This window comes from Phyllostomus hastatus, unplaced genomic scaffold (genome assembly GCF_019186645.2).
Source record: "Phyllostomus hastatus isolate PE091 unplaced genomic scaffold, TTU_PhHast_1.1 phas_scaffold_585, whole genome shotgun sequence".
In the NCBI taxonomy this organism is placed as follows: Eukaryota; Metazoa; Chordata; class Mammalia; order Chiroptera; family Phyllostomidae; genus Phyllostomus; species Phyllostomus hastatus.
Window position 1 is genome coordinate 14,891,284 of NW_025334037.1, and position 27,829 is coordinate 14,919,112.

Genomic DNA, 27,829 nt, shown 5'->3' on the forward strand with positions numbered 1-27,829 from the left:
TAATACTGTAGAATGGAACAGCTCCAACTGAGAAATGAGTTGCTAAAGGTCTCCAGTTATATAAATAATAATTGTAGTAAATATCTTGATATTATCTACTGGTATTTTTAGAAGTATTTCATTACTTTCTTCATCAAAAGTTATGTTGAGAGTAACAAAGTATGTATTGTTACTTCCCTTTCAACATGGATTAGTCATGGATTAAATCATCTGGAGTGGACCAAGTTCAACGATACTATTGTTAATGCATTCAGAGACAGCAGTAATGTTCCAGGCACAGGGCTTGCCCTGGGGACACAAATAAATGAGTCAGGAGTCCTATCATAGAAATTACATGTTTTATTGCCCCAAACTCAGCTAATTGAAACTTGTCTGTAGTCAAGTTTAAGGAGAAAAAAGGCAAATAAGATGAGGCTGTCTTGAAGTTTCTGCATTTTTTTGCATCAGCAGGGCATCTTGTGGGGGCTAGTCCACACTGAGCTCAGACTTCTACACCACAGCGGATGCTTTCCATTGCTGTACTGGCCCAGGGTTCCCATACAATCCCCTCAGGCTGCACGAGTGAGCACATGCCCATCTCCCCTTGCAGATTTGAAATGTGTGTGTAAACAAAAAGCTCAACAGAAACACTTGTGGACCTCTCCTGGGCGTCAGGTGCCTGAAATGGCCCAGGAGTGATCTCAGCGCCCTTGTTTCTGTCCTTCAGAGGACCTGTTTCTGATTTGGACCCTGTGCAGGAAGTGACTTGTGTTGCCAGAGGGAACTTATATTTCTTTCCCAAGCCCTCCCACAGCTGTTCCCTTACTCCCCTCTGCCCCCTCAATTGCCAAGGCTCTCCTAGATGAGAAAACTCCCATTGCAGAAACAAAGCTGCAGCATGATGCCTCACCAGCATGGATGGATGGGAGCAACATTTTCTAGGCTCTACATCAGTAAATAAAGACTAAGAAATCAAAGATATACCTTAAGTACAAACTTGTGGGCAAATGCATCAGCAAAGCTCAAGACTAGGTGGAAAGGTCCCAAAAGAAGTGGTGCACATCACAGCACCCAAGCTGCACATGTGACTGGAGAGCAGGCTTCCTGGAGGATGCTGAAGACTGTGCCAGATAAAAAGTTGGTTATCACCAACTTCCTGATATTTATAGAATGCGTCATTCATTCAATGTGGACTGTGTGCCCAGTACTATGCTAATGCTCTACATGCTTGATCCATACTTACCTCAACTTGATACAAGAAAACCGATTTGAGAATATGACTGTTATTAACTGTATTGATACAGGTAGTGAGACTCAAAGAAGTTCAGTGACTGCCCAAAATTTCATGGCTGGAACTCAAATTCATGTTGAACTGATTTTGCTTATAACCACTGTACTCTACTACTTCTTTAGCAGGGAGAAACAGGAAACTGATTGCAGAATCCTTTATTGATCTTTTGTGATCTGTTGTGTGTATTTTATACTATGTTGTATGTAGTTGCAAGTCATACAATATGGTTTTTAGTCCATAGAGTATATTCAGCCAATCACAGAAAAGGCCCTGTCTCTTCATAAAATACAACTGCAAAATAAGTATCTGTAACACTTCTGGAGATAAAAGACAAACAAAAAAATTTCAGTGAGTAACTGGAAACCATAAAAATGGGACATTGCTTATTTTTAAGACAATCAATTAAAAATGGTAGAACTGAAAGATGCAATAATGTAAATTAAGGACCCAAATGTTTGAATTAACAGCAGTGAAAGAATGAAAAACAAAACAAAACAAGAGAAAAATGTTTAAATATATATATAGTCTTAACATGTATTTAACTGGAATCCCAGAAGGAGTGAAGAGGAAGAAAAAGCAAATGTTATCAATTACTTTATTGATGCTGAGACAGGAAGCAGTTATTAATTCTCATTGCCTGTGCATTTGAATATCAACAGTGGAAGCATCAAAACTTTCAGAACAGGGTCAGTGCCTTGCAGGGCACTCCCAGAGACTACAGCAGAGCACTCTTTTCACAGGCTAGGAGGCAAATGGTTATGTGGAGGGGTAAAGGATTTCAATCAGATATGTTTAACAATATTTTTCCAAAGAGAAATCAGTAGGAGGCTAGTTCTACATGATTTCAAAGCCAGATTAAGAGCCCACCACTGATGGCTTCTAGTTCTTTTTGGAATCTTTAAGAAAATGCTGTACCATCAGTAGCTGATTCAGAGGACTTCCTCATGGGAAGAAGTTTTAGGAATACCTGTGTAGGTATTCTATTTTTAAAAATATTTTCCTCATTGGGTATTGTAATGGTTAATTTTGTGTGTCAAGTTGTCTGGTTCACAGTGCCCATATATTTGGTCAAACATTATTCTGGATGTTTCTGTGAAGGTGATTTGGATAAGATTTATGTTTAAATGGGTGGTCTTGGAGTAAAGTAGATTGCCTACCATAATGTGAGTGGGCCTCATCCAATCCACTGAAGGTCTGAATAGGCCAAAAACTTTTGAGGAGCTAAGCAAGAAGGAAGTTCCCAGCAGATTGCCTTTGAACTTGAACTATGACTCTGCAGACAGGGTCTTCAGAGTTAGAGCTTTTTGACAAAGTATTCCATTAATGGAGCTGAGCTATCTTTGCAAAGATTAATTTTCTATCCAGTAAAACTTTCAGAGAGAGGCAGCAACACCATAGAGGGGATTCCAGCACCGCATGAAAGGGTAGATGAGGAACTCCTAATGTTCCTTCTTACTTTAAGGTTCTAATGACAGTTCTCAACAATGAGTATCGAAATCAAAACAGCTTTAAATCAAAAACCTCTTTAAAACAGTTTTACATCCCAAATTCAAATAACCACAGCACCCCAGTTCCTCATTCTGATTGAGGTTATACTGGGCAATTAGAGATAATAGTTGTTTTATCTGATTCCTACTCAGAAAAATGAGTAGGAATTTATATATATGTAAATTTCATTTATATATAAAAATGTAATGATTTTTTTTCTTCTATGAGTCAAGAGACTTGGTAAAAAACCTAGACCTTTAAGTAAATTGAAGTAGTAAACTTACACAGGATTTACAAGTTGTCTAATGTGCAGCAGAAGTTTCAATTCAGCAGAAGAAATGAATTCTTTACTAAAAACACCTTGTAAACAATTACATTTAGAACTGTAGGTGGTTATTTCATAATCTTGATATTATGTAGGAAAGTACACTGTGTTATGATGTGACTTTTTAAAATTTCAACAAAAGGTATCATTTTTTTAAAAAGTCAATCTTTAGGCTAAAACAAGAGCCTTGCCAAGGACGGCATAGCCACACGTCCCGCTGCTCACACAGAGGGGAGACACGGCATACAGTTTTCAGGTTGTGTGACTCGTTCACACCTGAGAGATGGAGAGCACGTGACCCAAGCCACTCTGGAGAAGTCAGAATATATTTTAAAAGGTAATTGTAAGCAATAAATCACTTTTTTACTGCTGGTAAAAAATATTAAATATGCCATTTGTACGGCTTTAGAATTGTGTTTCTCTAAATTAAGCAGTTTGCTTCCCTCTGGGAAATGCCAAACATGAACCATAATAGGAACTCTTGTTGAATTTCTTGAACACAGGGAAACATAGGAACAGGTACTGTGTTAGGATTTGGGGTCCAGGGGTGAACAAAAGCAAATGCTTTTGGATATTAGTTTTATACATAGTCTTGTTGCCATGAATATCACATGTCTAAAATGTGATGGAATATCAAGCACTGATTTATTCTTTTTAAGTGAGATAATTTCTTTCCTGTTTTTCACACTCTAAATAGAAACAGCTCAGCCCCCAGAAATGAAAGCTAAATTACAAATACACCAGTGGGTTCTGCCCAACATTTATGGCTCTACAAATCTATCAGAATATCGGCTCTGAGTTTAGTTAAGTAGAATAAATATAAATGACCTCTCTGAAACTTAGGTATATAAATTAATTTTACAATGCCAAATCGAAGGTTTCAGTGTGTGATTGCCTCATAAATATTTACAAATAGGTATTTTTGCAATCACCTTTTTGTTTACATCTAAGGTACAGGTAGTCTCATGTTCGCATCAATAATTACATTTATTTTGACCTTTCAACCAGTTATGAATGCTTCTTAATGTACACCTGTGAAGAGGCTGGCTGGCCCTTTCACAAATAGACATGTTTGAATACAAAATGTGTATTAACAATGCAAGTGACTTCATCAATGTAAAAGTCTGGAGAATTATTTAGGAATCCCATCCCTTACCCCAGCAGTTTTCTTTCTAATGACACTTCTAATTGAAAAATATTCTATATCAAGCCACTTGAATGCTGAGTTGTACAATATTAGGTTACATTCTTTCTGGTAATAGATGCTATAATAGATTGCAGAATCTTGAATTTTAAATATGTTTCAGATATAGATATGCTTCAAGGTATCATGAAACTATCCATAACTCACGATTTATATTGCAAATGTGTTCTATAGATAGCTTCGTGATGGTCACTAAAAAGTAAACATTTATAACATTCACTGTACCGAACATGCTTTTCTCATCCAAATGTTAAAAATTATTGGCATCCATTTGAAGAACTTGTTAAGCATCTAAAATTTTGAACCAGCAAGTATCTGGAATATGCCATGAAGCAACTTCTGTTTACAGACAAAGTCTGTAAGATATCCAAATACCACCATGATATGTTTACAGTGTATAAAGGGATTAAATATTAAGTCCTTTTGGGTGTGTATTTCTAAATGAGCATTAAATAATTGGGGGGAACAGTAAAGATTTTCATTTCTGGTGTATGTCAAATGAATGATTGCATTCATCTTCTCTTTGCAGCTCGCTTTTGGTTAGTAGCAACTTTCTCTAATGGTCATTAAGGTCATTGCTGGGAGTTAGTTTACTTTTGTAAATAGATTTCACCTGGAAATATCATTCCTATGCAATCAACTGTATCATCTCGGGCCTCTGAGCAATGATGCTAAACTACTGACAGATGGAGAATTTTGAAACGCATTCCAACTAATTCTGACAACCATCACTTCCCACCACCCTTAGTTAAAAATTAACTTCCAATAGTGGGAAAGAGATGATGAAACCTTCCCAATATCTCCAAAAGATATTTAATATCACAAATTGTTATTCATCATTTCTTTTTTTGGGAGGTAGAATGAGTTGATCTAGGGAGTTATCATGACTACTAAATAAAACCAAAAGCTCATTATACTATACCTCCTGCAAAATTAAACTTACAGTCAGGAGGAAGCAGTCTTCCAGGGAAGGTCATTGTCACGGGAATCGTAAGTATTGTGTTGGTCAAAAGGAAGCATGAAAATTCACCTGCATGGAGTTTATCTAGTTTAATTAGTTCTCAAGTCTTGTTCTTTTAAATCTTCCTGGGACATAGAGAACAGCACCAATACATTTCCTTCAAGAGCCAAGGTCTCACATTATTTAAAGTATTGAAGAGAGCATCTTCAGCTGGCTGGGCGCCACAAAGTGCTAATTAGGCATTAAAATGAAAAAGGGAAGCAAGAGGGAAACCTCTCTCATTATCGGCTTTGAAGGCAAGATTATGGACTTTGGACCTTCAGTAGTGTAAGTGCCCCATTGCTTGAATGATTTATTCTCTAGTGGAAAAGACTCAGGGTGGCTTTGTCAAATCAACAGCCATTAAATACATGACTTTGGCAGAAGCATTAGCTTGGAGTTAAACACTGATTTTTGGGAAAACCCACATGAAAGATTGCCAGGGTACATAGGCCTGTGATACTGTAATTACTGATGGATGTGCTGCCTTTTCCCATCATGCATATCTCTTTTTGATACCTTTTATCTCCTGGCTTTGCTGCTCATGTGCCAGTGATGGTTGGTCAGAGAAATGCAAGCTCTGTTGGTGCCAATTCTTTCCTTTTTTCCTTTTTTTTAAAGGAAAAAGATGGAAAAATGTTTATGAAGGAAAACTGGTGAAATTTTGTAAGATAAATAGGTGAAGAACAGTAATATAAAAATGTATATTTCAGTAATGTAAAAAATGTAAAAATGTGGCAGCTCTGATCATTATAATAAGACTGAGTGTGTTTGAACTGAGGATGGAAACTTGAGGACTGGTACTCAGAAGATGGAACCTAGTGGCATTAGATAATGTGGTTATGGGTCACCTGTGCGCAGGGAGTGGTTTCATTCAGAAATTCAGAGGACCATGTTTGAAGTTTTGGTATGTATTGTGGGGAAGAAGAAAATTTCCACTTTCCCCTTAGGGTTTCTGGCTGGTCAAATAATTTAAATGACATAAGACAGATTAACAGGAGAAAATAATTATATTTAATTCTGTAGGGACATACAGAGGTTTCATGAAACTGTGGGTCCTGAGAACAAATCAGGCTATTGATGCTTCTATGCTATCTTCAGCTAAGGAGAAAGGGGGGTAGTGATTTGGAACTTCCAAGGGGAAGAAAGCAACTCATATGGGGACAGAAAAACAAGTGTTTGGTAAACAAAAGTTTGCTGGACTATCTTTTACAATGGAACACCAAGGAGACTTGGATAAAGTGGGCCTTGCTGGCTTCCTCCCTATCACACCTAATTCATATTAAACTGTGTTTATCTGTGACGATAGCTCCGGGCTGGAGCCAGTCCTCTATCTAAATTAGGTAGTTAGTGAGAAGGTCCAAGGTTCTTCCCAAGTATTTTGTTTCTTAAAAAATAATCAGTTTAAAGTAATCAATATCCCAAAGAGGCATATTTGGGGGTGGCAAACTCTGTTCCCCTTCTATATTTACATGGAGGACAGAGAGGGGAATAGAATAAATGTGAACTGCTGAGTTTAAGGGAGAACTCTGACATAACAAACATTTTCAGTTTAATTATGGAAAACACTTAAATGAGGTGGTATCTTTGAGAAGTCATATATATAGTGCACATAAGCATTTTTTGTTGGGAGGTTTGGGAAAAACGAATCCTTCACATCTCTTTTCTGGTTCAAAACCAATTGAGTAGACGTGAGATCTGGATGGGAGTACTAACAGGGTATGAGCTTTCTGCTACGCCCCCACCCCCCAGGTTTAGATCTTAGCATTCTTACCCAGCCAGCCCCATGAAGGAACATGGCTTACCAGATACTCTTGCGTGAGCAAGAATGGAAATGCTGAGGACAGTGGGACCCTTGGTGTGTTTCCTGGTGCTGGTTGTTTACTGTGTGTAAACAAAAACTGAGAGAACATAGCCGTGAAGAAGACAAGCAAAGTTTTAAGAAAATGTAGCAAGAGATGAGGCTATATATTAATTATAGAAGTAAAATTCTACACTTTAACCCAACCCAGGAGAGCAATGTGGAACAATGGATGCAATTTTACTATCCCAGATTAATCACTATCTTGAGGGAGAAAAAAGAGGTGTACAAAGAAGCAGCTCTCTTTCCTTTCAGAGAGCGGCAATATTGAATAATGTTTCTATTTTATAGGTACATTAAGGACTATATTAGGTACACACACCCATAATGATGGAGAAGATTTTTCTCCCTACACTCTTCAGACATTTTTTTGCTTGTATTTATTATTCAAAACTCAGTTGCAATTGTCAGAAAATCAACTAAAAGTGGGTGAACACACAAAAACCTGTACATGAATTTTTTAAAAGATTTTATTTATTTATTTTTAGAGAGAGTGAAAGGGAGGGAGAAAGAGAGGGAGAGAAACACCAATGTGTGGTTGCCTCTCTTGAGCCCTGTACTGCGTACCTGGCCCAAAACCCAGGCATGGGCATCAAACCAGCAACCCTTTGGTTCACAGTCCAGCACTCAATCCACTGAGCCACACAAGCTAGGGCATGAATGTGTTATAGTGGTTTCATTTATAATGGTCAAAAAGTGGAAACAACCAAATAGCTTCCAAAAAGTGAATGGTTAAACAAATCACAGTATATTCACATCAGCAATAAAAAAGAATGAACTACTGATACACGTATCAACTTCGATGAATCTCATGGACATGAAGTTGAATGAAAAAAGCCAATCTGAAAACCTCATATGATTCCATTTATATATTTTCAAAATGATAAAATTATGAAGCTGGAGAAGACATTAGCAATTGCCAAGAGTAGGGGATAGCAGGGGGATGGGTGGGTTTGACTACAAAGAAAGAACATGAGGGAAATCTTTGTGATGGTGGTTCTGTTACCTCTCAGTTGCTGTGGGGGTTAGATGAAAACACATGCAGTGCGATGGTGGAGGGCTGTTCACACCTTTGTAAAAACTGTCAGTTTCCTGGTTTTGATATTATACTAGTTATGTAAGGACAACTGGCTGATAGGTACACAGGACTTCTCTGAACTATTTTTTTTTACAACTTTGTGTGAATCTTGATCTCCAAATAAAAAGTTTTTTAAAAAAGTGGCTCAATTGAAAAAGGAAATGTCCATTGTATTGGTTTATGGAATTGGGTAGTCCAGGGCTTAAATCTCACTAGTTTCAGGCAAATCTGTATGAAGCTCAAGCAATGTCACCAGGGACTTTCGTCATCCTTTTCTTGGTTCTGCTCAGCTGTGTTGACTTCATTCTGCAGGCAGTTTTCTCCATGTAGCTGGGGAACACATCATAGATCTATGCATACGTGATCCTAATTTGTAACCTAGGAAGAAGACAAATCTCCATTCTTCAGGAAGACAATTTTGGATCAGATGTCCTCTTGGAACTGATCATTGTTGCCAGGAAGATGGGCGGAACACACTGAGAGGCCATGATGAGCTGGGGAGTGTTGTGAGATTGGATGGGGAAGTGGAATGAACAGGTAGACTTACCTGGAGATGTCAAAGGAAGTAGAGAGAAGATATAATAATAGCAGTCAGGTGGTGATCTTTCAGACTTAGTTTTGAGTAGATTAGTACTTTTATTTGATATGAAGAGTTCAGGAGAGCAATGTACTTGGAATGAAAGAATATTTTCAAGTAGCATTTTCCACTGAGTAATAATTGAGGTGAGAGTTAAAAACCTACATTCATAATTGCTATGGGGAAGAACAGGAGAAAATAATAATAAAAAAAAACCCCTGTGATTCTGAAATAGCCATATGAAGGGAAATGGGGAAGGGATGTGTACAGAGGTCGGTGGTATTAGAAAGGATTCCTAACATTTCACATTTGAGAAGAATCTTGCAGAGGGTAAGAATATTCTGCAGGGATGAGAAATGGAGCTGCGGACACAGTATTTTGGTCCAAAGTCCTAATCATGGAACTTTTTTCCTGTCATGTCACCAATCTTCATTATATCACACAGACATTTTCTTTTCCATCTTTTGAAAGTATAAGAATGAACTTCTTCAAAAAAATATGATCACTGGCTTAGTTTGTCTCAGATCACATGCTTTAGGTACGTACACACACGTGTGGCAGAAATATCTCAGAACTAACCTTTCCTGACAGCCCTTAACTTGATGGACTAATCCCTATAGTGGTTGTTATGCAGAACTTGCCATTTACAAGGCTTGAGTGGTTTGTTAAATGATGTTCACTCTGAGAAGTATGGACTATCTGTCAACCACTGCCTTTTGGGGGAAGTTACAGGAGAGGAACTTAGTAACCTTATTACATACATATGTCAAAAACAAATGCCCTGTGCTGATTCCTGAAACACAAGATTATATTCGTCTTAGTGTCTAAGTTGTGTCTTCAGACTTTGAAGTCTTAACACAAAAATATTCAAATATAAACCAGTGATCTTGTAAGATACCTTGAGTAGCTGCCAGCAAATTCCAGGCGAGTTGTGAAAAGGCAACAAAGAGTGTGATATCGTGATTATAAAAGACATAAATAGTCCTTGAAAGAAAATCAACCTATAGGATTTGCAAATATTTTCAGTGATAAAACCTTTATTACTACTTTACTAATAAGAATTTAGATTGCCTTTGATGTAAACAATATGAGCTAAATATAATTTATTTATAATTATAAAAAGCATTGAATCTTTCCTCAATGAAATTACCAAATCACAGGTGACCATGGGCATGGAATTTGCTTCCTATAGTACATGCTTTTGTATAGTTACCCATATGCAGGGTATTAGCCCCACTGCAGATGGATGGGGTGTATTGTACAGAGTTAACAGCAACACTTTATACAAACCTTAGTTCAAAATCCCAGCTCTGTCACTGTCTAATTGTGAGATCTTTGGCATATTACTTAATTTTTCTAAGAGTCTTCTGTTTTGTTCTTCAGTAAAAAAAAATGTTGCATATAAACCATCATCTGAAATACTCACGGCTAGGAGATTGGACCAAAATATTTTGTTTTAGAAAGGCAACACAATACACATGAAAGGTCTGTCTAGAAAGTATCCAGCCATGCAATACGCTCAATAGAGACATTTATTGAAGAACATACAAGATACAAGAAACATTGTACATAGGACAATGACATCTCATTCCCATTCAAAGCCAGCACCTTAGGACCTCACACAGTTCTCCCAGCATCTCTTCCACTGTTCAAAACTCAATCCCTCATTGGAATCTCTATCTGCTGCCCCATGGTATTTTCCTGGATCTCATCAACTGTCTGAAATCTCTTCCCTTTTAAAGGTAATTTTAATTTTTAGGAAAGCCAGAAATATCAGGGCACCAAATCTGTGCTGTAGGGGGGCTGAGTCACCTGGGTAATTTGATATTTTGCCAAAAATCCTGCAGGAGATGAGACGTGATGCATGAGTGGGTGTATTGTCATGATGAAGCTGCCAATCACCAGTTGCCAATAGCTGTGGCCATTTTTGTTGTATCTCTCAACCGACAAAGAACATTGAGGTAGTACTCCCTATTAATTGGCTTTGAGGGGTGTACTCGTGATGGACAATACCTTTCGAATCAAAAAACACAGTTAATATGGTCTAGATCTTGCTGTGACTTTGCCATGCCTTCTTTGGACATGGAGAACCACGCAACTTCCACTGGGACCACTGAGCCTTCGTTTCCAGATCATAGCAGTAGACCCACAATTCATCTCCAGCTATAAACTTCTTGATGAAATCTGGTTCATTGGTAGCAGTTAGAACCAAGTCATTAGAAACAGCAGTACAGTGTTCCTTCTGTTCTGGTAGCAGAAGCCACAGAATGAATTTTGCCAAGACATGCTTCATGCCAAGATCCTGCTTCAAAATCTCGGACACAGTAGTTTTTGGAATCCCCAGATCAGCTTCGAGTTCTCACACTGTCAGTTGCTGATCTTTGTTGATTGCAGCCTGTACATGTTCAACATTCTTAGGTGTTCTGCTTGTTGCAGTCCTTCCAGAATGTGGATCACTTTCAAGATTCTCAACCATCTTTGAAGCATTTATGCCACATTTTAATTTGTGCTGAATTTACTGCATTGTCCCCGAAAGCCTTACTAATCATCTGAATAGTTTCCGCAGAGGAATGTTCAAACTTTAACACACAGTGAATGCAGATTCACTCACTACTCGCTCAGTCATTTTGCATGTGGCAGCAAAATCGTACAGATGCTCACCCAAAGGGGTCTACCACAACCCCCTGACTAGTAAAGTCATAACTGTTCATGGGCACATAACTTGGCTGCAAGGTTACATCGATGTCACACTAACCATTCTCATAATATTAACAACGGCTGGATTTTGTTCCAGATAGACCTCGTATACTGTTTTTTAATTTAAACTTTATTGTAATTTTTTCCATTACCATTTAGTCCCCTTAGACCTTTCTCTTCCAGAAATTACATTGTTGTCCATGTCCATGAGTACTTTCACCTTTTCACTCAATCCCTTCACATGCTTACCTCCACTCCATCAGCTCTCATCTGTTCACCATCTATGAGTCTGTCCTCATGTTCCTTATTAGTTTGTTCATTAGGCTCCACATATGAATGAAATCATATATTTATTGTTCACTGACTAGCTTATTTCACTTAGCAACCATCCTATTGCAAAGGGTAAAATTTACTTCTTTTTTAGGGTTGAGTAGTATTCCATTGTGTAAATGTCCCATAGTTGTTTTATCCACTTATTTACTGATGGACACTTGGGCTGCTTCCATATCTTAGCTATTGTAAATAATGCTGCAATGAACAAAGGGGTGCTTAGGTTCTTTCAAATTAGTTTTGTGGGTTCCTTTGGATATATTCCCAGAAGTGGGATAATTGGGTCAAAAGGCAGATACATTTTTAATCTTTTGAAGTATCTTCATGTTACTTTCTACAGTGGCTACTCCAATCTGCATTCCTACTGACAATGCAAAAGGGTTCCCCTTTCTCCACATCACCAGTACTTGTTTGTTGATTTATTGATGATAGTCATTCTGACAGGCGTGAGATGGTATTTCATTGTGGATTTAATTTGCATTTCTTTGATGATTAATGATATTGAGCATATCTGTATGTCCTCTTTGCAGAAATATCTATTCAGTTCCTTTGCCCACTTTCTTAATTGGGTTGTTTGCTTTTTTGGTGTTGTTTGTAAGGACTTTATACATTTTGAATATTAACCCTTATTGGATGTATTGGTGAGTATGTTCTCCCATTCTGTGGGTTTATTTACTTGATGATTTCTTTTGCTGTGCAAAAACTTTTGTTTAATGTAGTCCTATTTGTATATTTTTCTTTTGTTTCCCTTGCCTGGGGAGATATATCTGAAAAAAAAAATGTGCTATGAGCAATGTCCTAGATTTTGCTGCTTATGTTTTCCTCTAGGATTTTAATGGCTTTGGGTCCATTATCCATCTCATGCGGGTTGTCTAGTTTATTGGCATAAATTAAAAAAATTCATTTTGAATTTATTCTTGTGTGTGGTATAAGAAGGTGGTCTAGTTTCATTTTTCTGCATGTATCTAATTTTTCCAACACCATTTATTGAGTAAACTATCTTTATCCCATTGTATGTGATTGCTTTCTCTGTCAAATTTTAATTGACTATAAAGGTGTGGGTTTATTTCTGGGCATTCTATTCTGTTCCATTGATCTATGTGTCTGTTTTTATACCAGAGCCATGCTGTTTTGATTACTATTGCATTATAGTATAGTTTGATATTAAGTAGCGTGATTCCTCCAACTTTGTTTTTTCTCAGGATTGCTGTTGCTATGCAGGGTCTTTCATGGTTCCATATCAATTTCTGAAATATATGTTCTAATTCTGTGAAACACATCATTGGAATCTTGATAGAAATTGTGTTGAATCTATACATTGCTTTGGGTGGTATGGACATTTTAAGGATGTTAATTCTTCCTATCCATGAACACGGTATTTGTATCTTCTTTTTCTTTTTTCAGTGCCTTATAATTGTTTGAGTGCAGGTCTTTTACATCTTTGGTTAGGTTTATTCCGTGATATTTTATTTTTTGTAGCAATTGTGAATGAGATTGTTTTCTTGATTTCCCTTTCTGTTAGTTCATTATTGGCAATAAAAATACAACTGATCCTGCTACTTTGCTGAATTCACTTATCAGTTCTAGTAGTTTCTTGGTGGAATCTTTAGAGTTCTCTACGTACAATATCATGTCATCTGCCAATAATGGGTTTTACTTTTCCCTTTCCAACCAGATGCCTTTTATTTCTTCTTGTCTGATAACTATGGCTAGGACTTCCAGTGCTATATTGAATAAGAGAGGTCAAAGTGGACATCCCTGTCTTGTTCCTGATCTTAAGGGGAACACTTGCAGGTTTTACCCAATTGAGTATGATGCTAGTAGTGGATTTGTCATATATGGCCTTTATTACATTCAGGTATATTCCCTCTAATCCCACTTTTGAGAGTTTTTAGTCATAAATGGGTGCTGGATTGTATCAAATGCTTTTTCTGCCCCTATTGATATGATCATGTAGTTTTTATCCTTCATTTTGTTTATGTGGTGAATCACATTTGTTGATTTGTATATGTTGTGCCAACCTTGCATTCCTGGAATGAATCACACTTGATCATGGTGTTTGATCTTTTTGATGCATTGTTGTATTCGGTTTGCTAGTATTTTGTTGAGGATTTTAGCATCTACATTCATCAGGGATATTGGCCTATAGTTTTCTTTCTTTGTAGCATATTTATCTGGTTTTGGAATTAGGATAATGCTGGCCTTGTAAAATGAGTTTTGGAGCCTTCCCTCCCCTTGAATTTTGTGTAATAGTTTGAGGACAGGTATTAGTTCTTCTTGGAATGTTTGGTAAAATTCACCTGTGAAGCCATTCAGTCCAGAGCTTTTGTTTGTTGGGAGTTTATTTTGTTACTGTTTCAATTTCACTAGGTGTAATGTCTTTTCATATTATCTGAATCTTCCTGATTTAGTTTTGGAAGATTGTATGTTTCTAGGAGTTTATCCATTTCATCCAGGTTGTCCAATTTGTTGGCATATAGTTGTTTGTACTTACTTACAATCCTTTGTATTGCTTTTGGTGTCAGTTGTTTCTGCTCTTTCATTTCTGATTTTATTTATTTGGGTCCTCTCTTTTTCTGGATGAGTGTGGTTAAGGGTTGCTGATCTTGTTTATCGTTTCAAAGAATGAGCTCTTGGATTTATTGATCTTTTTCATCATTTTTTTTAGACTTTTATTTCTGCTCTGATCTTTATTTTTTCCTTCCTTCTACTCACTTTGGGCTTTGTTCTACTTTTCAAGTTCCTTTAAGTACAATGTTAGAATGTTTGAGCTTTTCCTTTTTTTTTTTTTTTGACATAGGCCTGTAATGCTATGAATTTCCCTCTTAGGATTGCATTCTCAGTGTCCCACAGAGTTTTGACTGTTGTGTCCCCATTTCCATTTGTTTCAAGGTATCTTTTGATTTCTTCTTTGATCTTGTTGACCCATTCATTTTTGTTTAATAATGTGTTATTTAGCTCCCATGTCTTTGCACGTTTTTCAGTGTTCTTCTTGTAATTACTAGTCTCACAGCATTGTGGTCAGAGGCGATGCTTGATGATTTCTAACTTCTTAAATTTATTGAGACTTGTTTTGTTGTCCTAACATGTGGTCTATCCTAGAAAATGTTCTATGAACATTTGAAAAGTACATATATTCTGCTGTTTGGGGATGAAATGCTCTAAATATCAATTAAATCCACTTGATTTGGTGTATTGTTTAAGGCCACTATCTTCTTGTTGATATTCTATCTGGAAGATCTACTCATTGAAGCCAATGAGGTGTTAAAATGCTTGACCATTACTGTATTTCTATTAATCTCTCCCTTTGTGTCCATCAAGATTTGCTTTATATATTTAGGTGTTCCTATATTGTGTGCATAAATGTTTACTAGGGTTATATCCTGTTGTTGGATTGCTCTCTTTATTATGTAGTGTCTCTTACTATAACCTTGGTTGTAAAGTATATTTCATCAGATATAAGTACTGCCGTGACAGCTCCACCGCTCCCTGCCCCATTTGTATGAACTATCTTTTTCCATTCCTTTACTTTTAGTTAGTGTGTATCTTTCAATCTGTGATGGGTCTCTTGGAGGCAGCATATATATATGGGTCTTGTTTCCTTATCCATTCAGCTACCCTCTGTATTTTGGTTGGAGCATTTAAGCCATTTATATCTAAAACGATTATCGATAGGTACGTATTTAGTGCCATTGTACTGTTAAGCTAAACAATTCTTTTTTTCCCTCTTTTTCTTTTTGTTCTTCTTATAGCAAGTTCCTTAACATTTATTGCAGTACTGGTTTGGTGTTAATAAACTTCTTTAGCTTTTCCTTGTCTGAGAAGCGTCTCATTTCTCTTTCAATTTTAAATGATATCTTTGCTGGGTGAGGTAGCCTTGGTTGTAGGTCCTTGCTTTTCATCACCTTGAATATTTCATGCCACTCCCTTCTGGCTTGAAATGTTTCTGTTGAGAAATCGGATGACAGTCTAATTAATGCTCCCTTGTATGTAACTACCCGCTTCTCTCTTGCAGCTTTTAGGATTCTCTCCATGTCTTTAAGCCTTGTTATTTTAATTATGTCTCAGTGTAGGCCTCTTTGGGTCCAACTTGTTAGGGATTCTCTGAGCTTCCTGGACTTGTGTGTCATTTTCCTTTACCACATCAGGAAGCTTTTGGTTATTATTTCTTCAAATAGGTTTTTGATTCCCTTGCTTGCTCTCTTCTCCTGGTATTCCCATGATATGGATGTTGTTACAGTTCATGTAATACTTCTAAAATGTTTCTTAAGCTTTCCGCTTTTAAATTCTTTTTTTCTTGTAGTTCTGCCTGGGTGTTTTTTTTTTTTTCTACCTTGTCTTTCAAATCACCAATTCATTCCTCTGCTTCATCTAACCCACTGCTTATTCCTTCCAGTGTATTATTTCAGATAATGCAGTCTTCATTTCTGACTGGCCCTTTTTTATGGTTTCTATGTCTTTATTCATACTGTTGAGTACCCTTATAGTCATTACTTTAAACTCTATCTGATAAATTGTTTGCCTCCATTTTATCTAGTTCTTGTTCTGAAGAATTCTCTTGTTCTTTAATTTAGGGTCTGTTTGTTTGCCTTACCATTTTGGCAGCTTCTTTGTATTTTCAGCCTTAGTTGTTAAACTAATCAATGATATGCCCTGTAGCTGTAATCAGTAGCCTGGCTTAACCTCCTCAGGGTGGGGCAGAGTAATTCCTGTGGATAGCGCTACTGCTTCCCCTCAGGTTGATGCCACTTGGAGAGGAGTGCTCTGCCTAAGAGAGATGGCTCCTGCAGTCTGGGGAATGACTCAGCACAGGGATCCTAGAGGCTGTCCCTTCAATTCTCTCTCCAGAGCCTCCAACCTGACTCTCTTCGAGTGTCTCTAGTCCTCTCTGCCATCCCTCAGCTGGAATCCAAGGTAAGTGGTTACAAATGAAATTTTGTAGTTAGCACTTTAAGAGAGTCTCTGTGTCTCCAGCCATTGCTCCCTGGCAGATAGAAACTGCTGCTTTTCATAAACCAGGATGTTATCTGGTTTTCTTTCCTGCTCTGGTGCTGTAGGCTGGGGAGCCCAGCTTGGAGTTTAGACCCCACACGTCTCAGGGAGAATGCTCTGGAACTTCAGCCACCCCAGGAACCCAGCCAGCCCTCTTGGGCTTTCTCTGCACTCCCCACCAGTCTTGTGGTGAAGTGGTTCCTTCTGTTTGTCCTTGATTATAAGGTTTCTCTCCAGTTAGTGTTCAGTTGGTTATTCCTCATATACTGTTCTTATATATTGCCACCAGTGGGGTCTAGGGCAACACTTGATAATCCAACATTAACATTTCTGTAGTAAAATCTATGAATGTTGCTTTGATGGGACAGTTCTCAAGTCACATAAAATCAAAAGTGAATATAACCCAGTATCTGTTGTATTCAGAAGAGAAACCGACCAATCAAGGCAGTTGAATAGGGATATATAATTAAGTTGTAGCTCTATGTACTTCATATTGCAAAAGGAATAATTAAAATGTTTTCTCATTACCATTAAGGAAATTATGGATTATTTTCAGACTTTGTTCTGGTGCTACATATATCTAGATGTAATATGAAATACAAATCTACAAAATTCACATTTTATATAAAATAGTTTGAAGTATGTACAAGGGGTAGTAATGAGACACAAAAACATATATTATAAAATCTATGACTTTAATATGCTAAGTTGCATGGAACAATATTAGTATTTTATTCATGAAGACTATTTAAATAATATTTACAACAACTTTATGGGAACACATATGTACATTTGTACATCAAAGTATTTTTGCAAAGAAAAGTTACATGTATGATTAAAAAATATAAGACCAAATACATCCTGGGCCATAATTTTATTACTCCTGAATTTTCCTTATTTTCAAAAAACAGTAAGGATAATTTAGCTCACTATTGTTTTCTAAAATATCCTAACCAACCTGTTGCAGAATAACAAAAATGAGCTACCACCATGGTGACTTAGGGATTTTAAAAGGTAGCAAAAATTTTAGAAATTGAAAACATAACGTTCTCTGTTAAAAATTTTTATTTGCTTAGAATACAAAAGAACACAAGTAAAAGAACTTCACTTTTTGCTTGCTAAAACTATTACAGTAAACCTAGTTTTAAGATGGTCTTTTTAAAAAATTTTAAATAAGCTTCTGTAAGGTCACTGGTTACAAACCCTTTTAAAAGCAGAGTGGTCCACTTAATTTCTCTCGATTTTGAAGTGACTTATCTTAGATTTCCTTTTGAAATGCTTCTTCCAAACTTTCTGACTATGTTTGGCTTTACTTTATGGATGCTTCTTTTATATTCTAGAGAAGAAACAAGAAAATTGATCAGTATGATAAAAGCATCATTAAAAAAGAACTTGTACCATTCATTCTACTTTTAGAAATCCATTTCCCCACATTTCAGCAGAAGTTGTAGTGCATGCGTGCATGCCCACACACACACCTGCAGTTTAACTTTTGTTCTTTTTGAACTAATGAAAGACTAATTCTATAAGCATTGTTCTGTTTCTTTTTTGCATTATGAATTTTCCTCATTCTTTGGATTATCTTTCTAGGGCTTCTTAAACTTTCATATTTTTCCAATTTATAAGTATCATTTGAATCTAGTATGTCCTAAAGTGCTGATCCTGGTCCCATGGCCTGTTTACCACCACCTCCCAAATGTGATCTATGTCCGCTACTTCATCAGCCTATACAGTGATTCTCTACTCAATGGGGGGCCACAATAGGCTGCCAATCATCCTTTTTATGGACCAGTCTACTCTCTTATCCATTTGCTTGGTCACATTAAGTTTTAGTTTTAGGGGCACATACTCTCTTGACACTCTTTCTTATTTCTCTAACTGAGCAGTAAACAGTAGTTACCTCCTTTTCCACTTAGGCTCCTTTGTTTTTTAATTGTCAATATTAGAGAATTCAGTTAAATATATTCTAAGGAAGCCAGTCATAGTTCTCTTACTTTTCCAGTAATTCCTGATGTGTAGTCACGTCTCACTTGGATACCTTAATGTACCCAAATTATTATCTCCCCTAAATTAATCTCTTCCTAAGTGCTCTATTATCCTTAACACATCACATTTTAACTTAGCTGTAGCTCTTTCCTCTTTGGCAAGCACTGTAGTTTAGTATCATCTCCTACCTTTTTCTCCATTCATCTTTTTTACACATGAGACATTTGATGCATTTTACACTAACATTAGAAAATAAGCATATTAGAAAACCAAATATTTATTATTTAGACTTATCATAAACTTGTTATATTGTAGAATCATGACTACTTAAAGAATTTTTTTAAGGGGACCCATTAGGCAGTATGTATTTAAACCAACTGCATATACACATTGTTAAGCATTATTAAATATGGCATGTTAAACCAAAATCAGAGTAAATTTTACTTTCCAGGGCTTTACTGAGTTTTAAATTTGCACAAAAACATTTCCATTGAACCTAAGGTAAACAAGAGCCCCTGGCTACCACAAGAAATAAGGATTTATCAGTATAGTTTGGCAAAGCCATTGAGAAATTTTATATTACTGTAATGAAAGAGCATCAACAGAAAAAAAGTAACAATTTTCATGTTTTCTTAGAAACACTCATGATCTCATAAACCCCTTTAAATTCCAAGTGCTAGAATTTTAAGTTCCTTTAGAGAAGAAACCAAACAAAAATCTTAATGATTCCTGTATTCATTACAGAACCTAGCACACAGTGAATGTGTAGTAATTAAATACTTTCTGAATGAAGTCTTAGGAACTATAGTGCCAACAAAAAAGAAGTCTGGACACCAAAGTCTAGAAACTGCCTGACACTATATACCTCTAGTTTTATGGAAGATGTGGTTGTGCTGATGTGAGCTCATGTCAGTTCTGGTATGTAACTAAGTGTAGTCACCCCCAAAAGCATCTTTCTCAACTTGCTAATTGGGAGTTACAATGTGATTGTAACTACATACAGAATGGAGCCTGGCTATAATTGTACAAATGAGTCAGAAGCCATATTATTAAAAATAATAGGCTAATGAAAAAATTTCAAGTAGATATAGTTTATCGGCAAAATCTATTTAATCACTAACCTATTAAAGAGTACATTTAGCTATTTATTTCAATTATTAGTTAAATTATTTACCACTTCTTCTGCCATATGAAGCAGTATGGATAACAAAGGGGGTGCAGAATATAGCATCAGAGATGCAGTTCTCAGTTATGGCCCCACTGTGAAGCACCTGTGTGGTCTTAGGTAAGTGTTTTCAATTTTGTGTCTTAAGTTTTCTTATCTGTGACATGGATAATCACATTTACCATGTAATAAAGGTGATGACTAGATAAAAGGAGATTCTTATGAAAACACTATAAAAATGTAATGTATTGCACCTGTGTTAGGTAATCATGTTATTAAATATCAGAGTAAAAGCTCAGACATACCGACTGCTGGTCCATTTTCTTGTAAGAGCTTATCGCTTGAATTATCTTGTCGAACACGTTTGGCAAGTCCAGAAGTTTCCTCAGCAGTTAACAAAGTATTTGATGCAGAACTTGAGAGGAAAATTTTTATTTTAGTTAAGTATGTTTTGTAGTTCTAAGTTCTAATACATATTCTTACATGCAATAAAGACTCAAGAAAAAGTAAAATACTAAATACTAAGTTGTAAAATCCCATAGGAGTAACCAGATGTACTAAATACATTTTTGGCCCATTAGGAAATTTAGCTTTGTATGATTTTAATGTTTATTCAAAATCAGAGATTTTGATTGTAGGTGCATGTAACAACTTTGTTCACGCAACATTTCCTGGGGGCTCTGCTGGAATCCCAGCAAGCACTGCTATTCAAAGTGCAGTGATACGGAGCACACTACAGGAGGTGAAAGTATGGGCTCCATACTACAAATGTGGAGCAAGAACCCTGATCTTGGGAATATAAACAAGTGAGATTGTTTGGAAATCTTGTTTTGAACTCAAAACACTGTAACAGCCTGAAAGTCTCTCTGATTATTGCAATTATAGAAGCTGAAATGAAAAGAATGACCTATTTTAATTTGTTTAATCTTCAAAAATTTATATCAATTTCATGTTATTAATGGGTCAAACAACTCAATTTTGAACTGACACATTACACACCTATTAATGGCTTCATATTACAGGACATATAAATAAGTAAGGTACAAACAACTCCTGCCCTGAAAACTTATATAATGGATATATGGTGGGGAGGGGGTTAAATAACACAAATACATAAAATTAAACAAGACAAAGTTAAAAACAGTGCCACAGGTTTTCAAACTATAAGAAGCTATAGGTTCCTGAGTTTAGAAGAAGAAAGAAACACAAAATATTCTGTGGATGCGATGAGTTTGATCTGAGCCTGGGAAAAGAGCAATCCTAATCTTTGAAGACCTAAAGAGGATCAAGTTTTAACAAAAAAATTAGCTTATTCAAATAAGCTAATTTTAGGGAATTGTTGGCTCATAAAGATTTATACAAGCTGATATTAATTTGATGGTCAGATTAACAATTGGAGGCTTCCCTTTTACAGCAACAACTTGCTCTTCTGACAATTCTAACCGTGTGGTACACTGATGTGGGTGTCTGTTTATGGAACAGGGAGAAGATGGGTTAGTTGCATGTTCATTTAAAGTAGTCAGAAATGACAATTTAATATATCAGTGAAGGAAAATAGGCACGAGCACAGTGAATGCTATGAAAAATAACTCGCCCAATGTACCTTATTTTTCTAAAGCTTTTACAATGATTATAGTGTTCTTAATAGCGATTTTGCCTATTCCATTCAAGAATGCAAATGATATCTACCCAAAATGGTTACAAAGTAGTACTAGTTTTATGAAAGTAAACAAATTCAGTTGTAGAAATTTTCAATCCCTAAAGTAGGTGTTAAACTAGTTTCCCATAATTCTCCAAAAGGATATTAAACACCTTTTTTCTGGTAATATGTACATAACTTGTCTAAGGCAAAAATTCTTTTTTTTGGGTCATTTGGTGATTTTATTTCAAGTATAAAGATCAATGTCATTGGTTCATTATGATAGTGCTGTCTTTCCTTACAATTTAGCTTATAATTGTCTTTATTATTTTATGGTATGATTCTTCCCTGCAGTTAGTTTTGGAATCTTTGTTTTTACTCATAGACTTTTACTTGAAAAATTAAGGTTTTGTATAAATCTATTTCAAAAAAATTTGTATTTCTAGGAATGAAATCAAAGCCTAATAAAATAAGTTGTATATTTATGCATAAGTAAAATATACTAAAACATTTTTAGGATTAGATAAAATAGCCCATGGATACAATGTTTAACATTTATGTATTAATTTATGTTAGATCATAAAATTAAATAAAACACCCTAAAATCGGTATGATTCCAAATTCAATTATGTGAGAAATTATACTGAGAAGTTAAAGAGTCTTCTAGTTGTGTTCTAATATACTTCCATAACCATTAATAAAAGTTAGCATTTAACCTTCTGTTCCCTTACATAGGAAGAATGCTACTGCTTAATGGGCATAATGCATCCCATATTCTTTCAGTTGAAATAATTTTTAGTTGAAATATTAGACATCTTTTAAAATAAACCAAAAATGTTCGGCAAGGTGTGAGACTATTTCTGGATGCTAACAAAGACTGTGAAACAAACAAATAAACAAAACCAATGAAATAAACACAAAGCAACAAAACCCCAAAACTCTTAATATAACTTATAAGTAAAATTTTACATATGTATACATTGTATTTGTATCTCTGATACACTGGTTAATTTAGTTAAAACAGTCCGCTACAGGCCCTGGCTGGGTAGCTCGGTTAGAGCGTTGTTCCTGTATGTCAAGGTTGCAGGTTCGATCCCTGGTCAGAATCAACAGAGTCAACTAATGAATGCATTAATGAGTGGAACAACAAATAGATGTTTCTCTCCCTACCCCCTCTTCCTCTCTCTCTTTAAAAATCAATTTAAAAAGTGTGCTACAGTGATACTGAATAAATTGAAAGAATTAAAAATCTAATATTCTTAATTTAGCTACTAAGTAAAAAAATATAGGTTGGTAGGTTTTTTGAATATCCAGTGCTTTTGGACTGTAATATATCTTTTTCAGAGAGAAAAACTGATACAAAATAAAATAACTACATACATGGAGCCTTCTCTTCTTTACTTCAAAAAACCATGTTAGAATATAAACACACTTCAACATGTACATAAAGCTGTTAAGTGGAAAATACCAGACTTTATTACTTTCAAGTTCATATAGATTTAATTGGGAAAGGAAGATTAAAAAAAAAGTAATTATGTACATTTCTAGCATTAATCTCTTTTAACCATAGTTAATGGCAGGATCTAATTATTGGTACCAGAGGGAATGTAATAGAGCAATTAATAGGCTATGAAAAATCTTACTTTCTTTATATGTCCTTTAATATTATTTCACAATATTAGTTGCTCATGTGAAAGCCATTTAACTCATCTAAAACTACTACAAATGGACATTTACATATCTGGACATTTGATTTTGATAATGACTGTTTCCATTTAAAAATTATTATTAGCTATAAACCTTTGCTATATCTTAGTTAACACAACAGAGAATACTACCAGAAATGAATCACCAGAAGAGTCACCAACACTAATTTACTGAAAGAATAACGCAATGGACATGGTGAAAATGAGTGACGAGATGAACGACGTAGGTGACAGTGACTGATGCCCAAACATGAGCCAGATGAGCTGCACAAATCTGTGCCATAGCAGACCACAAAATTTTAAATGGCATGAACAATGGGAGATATTCAGGAAAAAAATCGGTCTATGAAGTTTTAATGTACATACTCCAAAGATCTGCTGTACTTCGGTCGGAGGGGAAAGGACAGACGCTAAATGCACCTGTGAGATGACACTGTGAGGCACAACTAAACAGGCTCATTGTGAATTTGTTCACACTAGCTCAGATGAGACAGGGCCATGGTGGAAAATGAGAAATTTACAAAGAGCTGTCTCAAGATCTTACATCACACTCTTTCTCCGCATAAGCACATGTCAAAAAAAGGGAGGGGAAGAGTAAGTCAGATCCATTTTACAATATAACCATTCACTGTATCTCATCATTGCATTTGATGTTGCAGGATACAAAGACTATGTGTGACAGACTTCATGTCATGTAACAGTATATTTATGATTTTTCTGTTTTGAATTTTAGGTGTGGGATTGCTCTTTATACTACTGCTTCTTGTGGTTTGCAGTGTTTCTTGAATATGTGTTTTAACTTTTGTCAGTTTTAGGAAAGTGTTCGCCAACATCCTCTCAAATACTGATTTACCCTCCTTTCTAAATTTCTTCCTGGGACTCAAAATACATACATGTGTCTCATATTTCTTTTTAATTGTGTCCCATATTTTTCATTGTGCTTCATATTTCTCTTTCAGTCTTCTCCATATTTTCCTTTTTTGTCCTTTTGCACATAGGCTTACATATTTTTGTATCCATCTGTCTTCCAGTTCACTAAACTGTCTTCTGTGCCTAATCTGTTAAAATAATTGACTGAGTTCTTAATTTCAGTAAATTATATTTCTTCAGTTTTAGAATATACATTTAATTCATTTTAATAGAATCTAGTTCTTTGGGAAAGTATCATCTATTTTGTTCAACTTCTTCTTAATCACAGTTAAAATTTTTAAGTCCTTATCTGATCATCTCAATACCTGCATCACTTACAGACCACTCCCTCTCTCATTTGTTTCTTTCTCTTGATTTTCAGTCATTCAGCCCTGTTTCCTGGCATACTTTGTAATTTTTGTTTGAGTACTAAACACAGTGTATGAAAAACTGTAGAGGCTCTGGATGGTATATTCTTCCAGAAATTATTTTCTCCTGGCAAGCAGGCAGAACATAGATAGATCACCTTGATCCGAAAAGGGATGGAGTTGGTTTGAGGTCTGTTTCAAGTTTTCAAGAACTGGTCTATTTCCAGTTTGCCCTACCCCTGGACCATCGGCCATCAGGGGTCTCACATAAAAAATCCTGGGTGCTTAACAGGGCCCTTTCTCCATGGTGACCCCTGAATGAGAATTTGTGTGCCCAAGTCCCATGAGCATGTGCCAGTTCTGCTTGATATGTTAGTCTCTTAGCAGCTACGTCCAGCTTGGTTTCTTGAACTCTTATTCCATAGAGGTTAGAACTTGGCAAATAAATATCTGAAGGGCAGAAAGCTACAGAGAATGACTCTGCTTCTCTAGCTCAGTGAGACTGCTGATACACTCTAGGCTTCCATTTTATGCGTGGTCTCTGAACATAATGCCATGGACGACAAAAAAAGAGACAGAGAAGGTCTGACTCTCTATAGCTTGTTTTCCCTCTTTGCTGGTGCCTGAGACCTTCAAATCCTGGTTGTCTTGGTTGTTCTCCAGTGCCTTCAAGCAGCTGTTAGTTGTTATTTCATCAACTTTTATAATTTTTCTTGATGGACAGCTTCATCTGATACCTGCTATAGCATCATAGCCAGAAGTCTCTTCACTCATTACATTTTAGTCATATATCAAAAGCATTAAAATAATATAATTTTAGGACTGATTAAATATCACTAATGTCTAAAAGGAAAAATACCAAATGAATAAAATTATCACAAAAAGAAGAGTTAAAATTAAGTGACATTTTTGAAGCCCGTAAGATTTTTAAATTTATTTTCAAAAACCTGAAATGTGAAATATGGAATACTGTATGCAAATATCAAGAGAAATACTGGGGCTTTATCAAGATCTCCCTTTGATAATATAAATCCAGGGTCACATCCAGAGCAAGTTATTACAGGTATGCTTAAACATGAATTGATAGTTTAATTATAAGAAATAAAAAGAACTGTAGGAAACAAAGCCTAAAGATAAGCTTATGTAACAACACAGACTGACCCAGTTCACGTTTGATCGTACCTTGCTAGTTTCCGTTTCCGTTTGGCAGCAGCGGTCATGGCCATGTAGGATGGCACTATGCTTCGTACAGGCAGAGGGTGCTTAGTGGAGAACGAGGAAGGGGCAAGCCTGTATAATAAATAAAAAATAGAAAGCAATTTTGATTTGTACTATGCAAAAAGGGTACACACTTATATGATTGGAATACCACTCCATAGTAAAAGATAAAGGGAAATATTATACAGTACTATAAAACTTCCCTTGCTTATTCTGGAATTTTGTTTTCTCATTTTTACACTGTAGAGTTGCTATCAGGAAATTCCTGCATTCCCAACAGCATGGAAAGGTGAGGAAGGTATTGTTCTCCCCATATTTAGATCAGCAGTGACAATACATACAGATGAAATGAGAAGAACATGTCTGCTTGGATGACATCCAGTCAGCCATACCTTAGACATATGACTACTTCAGAGTAAGTAGAAGTTTGCTAAACATCAGTGGAAAGTGAAATTTTCTTTATTGAAGATATTAGTGAATAATAACATGGTGATCTTCCAATAATGGCTTGTAACATCCGACTTTAGTATGAAGAGCAAACTAAATGTATCTTAAGGTCTCTTCTAGACTAACAAAGGTCAGACAACTTAAGATATCAAATTGAAGACTTTAAATTGATCTATAAAATACACTTCAAATATAGCTAAAGAAAAAGAAAGCAAACAGTTTAAGGGCTATCAAAAAAAAGAATGGACAAATACTCTTTTTCATACCTTTGTACAATGTTGTTGTTTGGTACTGATTGTTGCTCAGGTAATTTACTGTTCACTATCTTGGTGTCTTCACACATAGTAAATGTAGAGTTCAAATCCTCCCGTCTGTATTCTTTTTTTCTGCAGACAGGGATATCTACTTCACATGCCATTTTCAGAGAACTGTCACTGTTTGTATTTGAGCTAATGGCCTGGCAACTCATAGTATTAGATAATGGTTTTAATAAGTTCACTGTAGGTGGATTTTGCAAAGTTTTTCTACAGTCTTCTGGGGTATACACAATAGGTTGAAGTTCTTTGCTGAAAGAATCATTGAGCTGCACACTTTCAGAAAGTGCAGACTTTTGGGTACGCTCTGCTTTCAAGGGGGAAGGCATTAGTTTTCTTCGAGTTCTTTTTGGTGAAGAAATATTAAGAAGATTAGATTCACTTGAAGATGTGCCTGTTTGACAAAATTAAAAAGAAGTTTAATAATGTTGCTAAATAGTTATTTAATTTTTTTATTTTTTAAAAAGATTTTATTTATTTATTTTTAAACAGAGGGGAAGGGAAGGAGAAAGAGAGGGAGAGAAACATCAGTTTGTGGCTGCTTCTTGTGTGCCCCTAACTGGGGATCTGGCCTGCAACCCAGGCATGTGCCCTGACTGGGAATTGAATCAGCGACCCTTTGGTTCGCAGGCCATGCTCAATCCACTAAGCTACACCAGCCAGGGCAATTTTTATTTAAATTTATCGGGGTGACATTGGTTAATAAGATTAAATAGGTCTCAAGTATACATTCCTATGATGCATGATTTGTATATTGCATTGTGTAAATAGTTTTCCAATAATCCTATCAGTTAAAAAAAAATAACATTGATTATAAAGTACATTTTCTGCCAAATGATAAAAATTTAAGAGAAAATAAGTAAGTTGGAAAGGAATATAAATCATTTATTGTCAATAACTTTATAAAGAGATTCTATTAAAACAAATAATAAATGGCTAATATAAATATTAATTTATAAATATAGCTATCTCAAGATATTGAGTAATGATGAAAACAAATTTCCAAACAATTACAGTAACATTTGCAAGCAACTTCCAGCTTTCATGTTTGATTTGGTTTAACATAACAAAAAGTATCAACATTTCTGGGCATAGAGATTTTTAACTTGTTCTATTGTAAAATATCACTAGTTCATTACTAATCGAGTGAACCTCTATTCTAAGGTAACAAGAATGCCAATAGCGAATAAAATCGAAGATGAATGAAAGAACTGCATCTTATAATATGCATATATAGTAAATTAAGCATTCTGAT

General features: G+C 35.8%; 1 protein-coding gene across 1 annotated transcript in view; it reads right to left on the reverse strand.

Annotated features, from left to right (window-relative positions):
• Positions 1 to 17,540: 17,540 nt before the first annotated feature.
• Positions 17,541 to 27,829, reverse strand: part of KIF18A (kinesin family member 18A) — a 76,286-nt gene continuing 65,997 nt past the window's right edge. Inside the window, exons 14-17 of the mRNA XM_045825468.1 lie at positions 26,527 to 26,968; positions 25,778 to 25,885; positions 20,279 to 20,388; positions 17,541 to 18,158 (exon numbers count right to left, since the gene is read on the reverse strand). Of these exons, the coding sequence (XP_045681424.1) occupies positions 18,076 to 18,158; positions 20,279 to 20,388; positions 25,778 to 25,885; positions 26,527 to 26,968 (743 nt within the window). The 3' untranslated portion in view covers positions 17,541 to 18,075. The remainder of the gene's footprint in view (positions 18,159 to 20,278; positions 20,389 to 25,777; positions 25,886 to 26,526; positions 26,969 to 27,829) is intronic.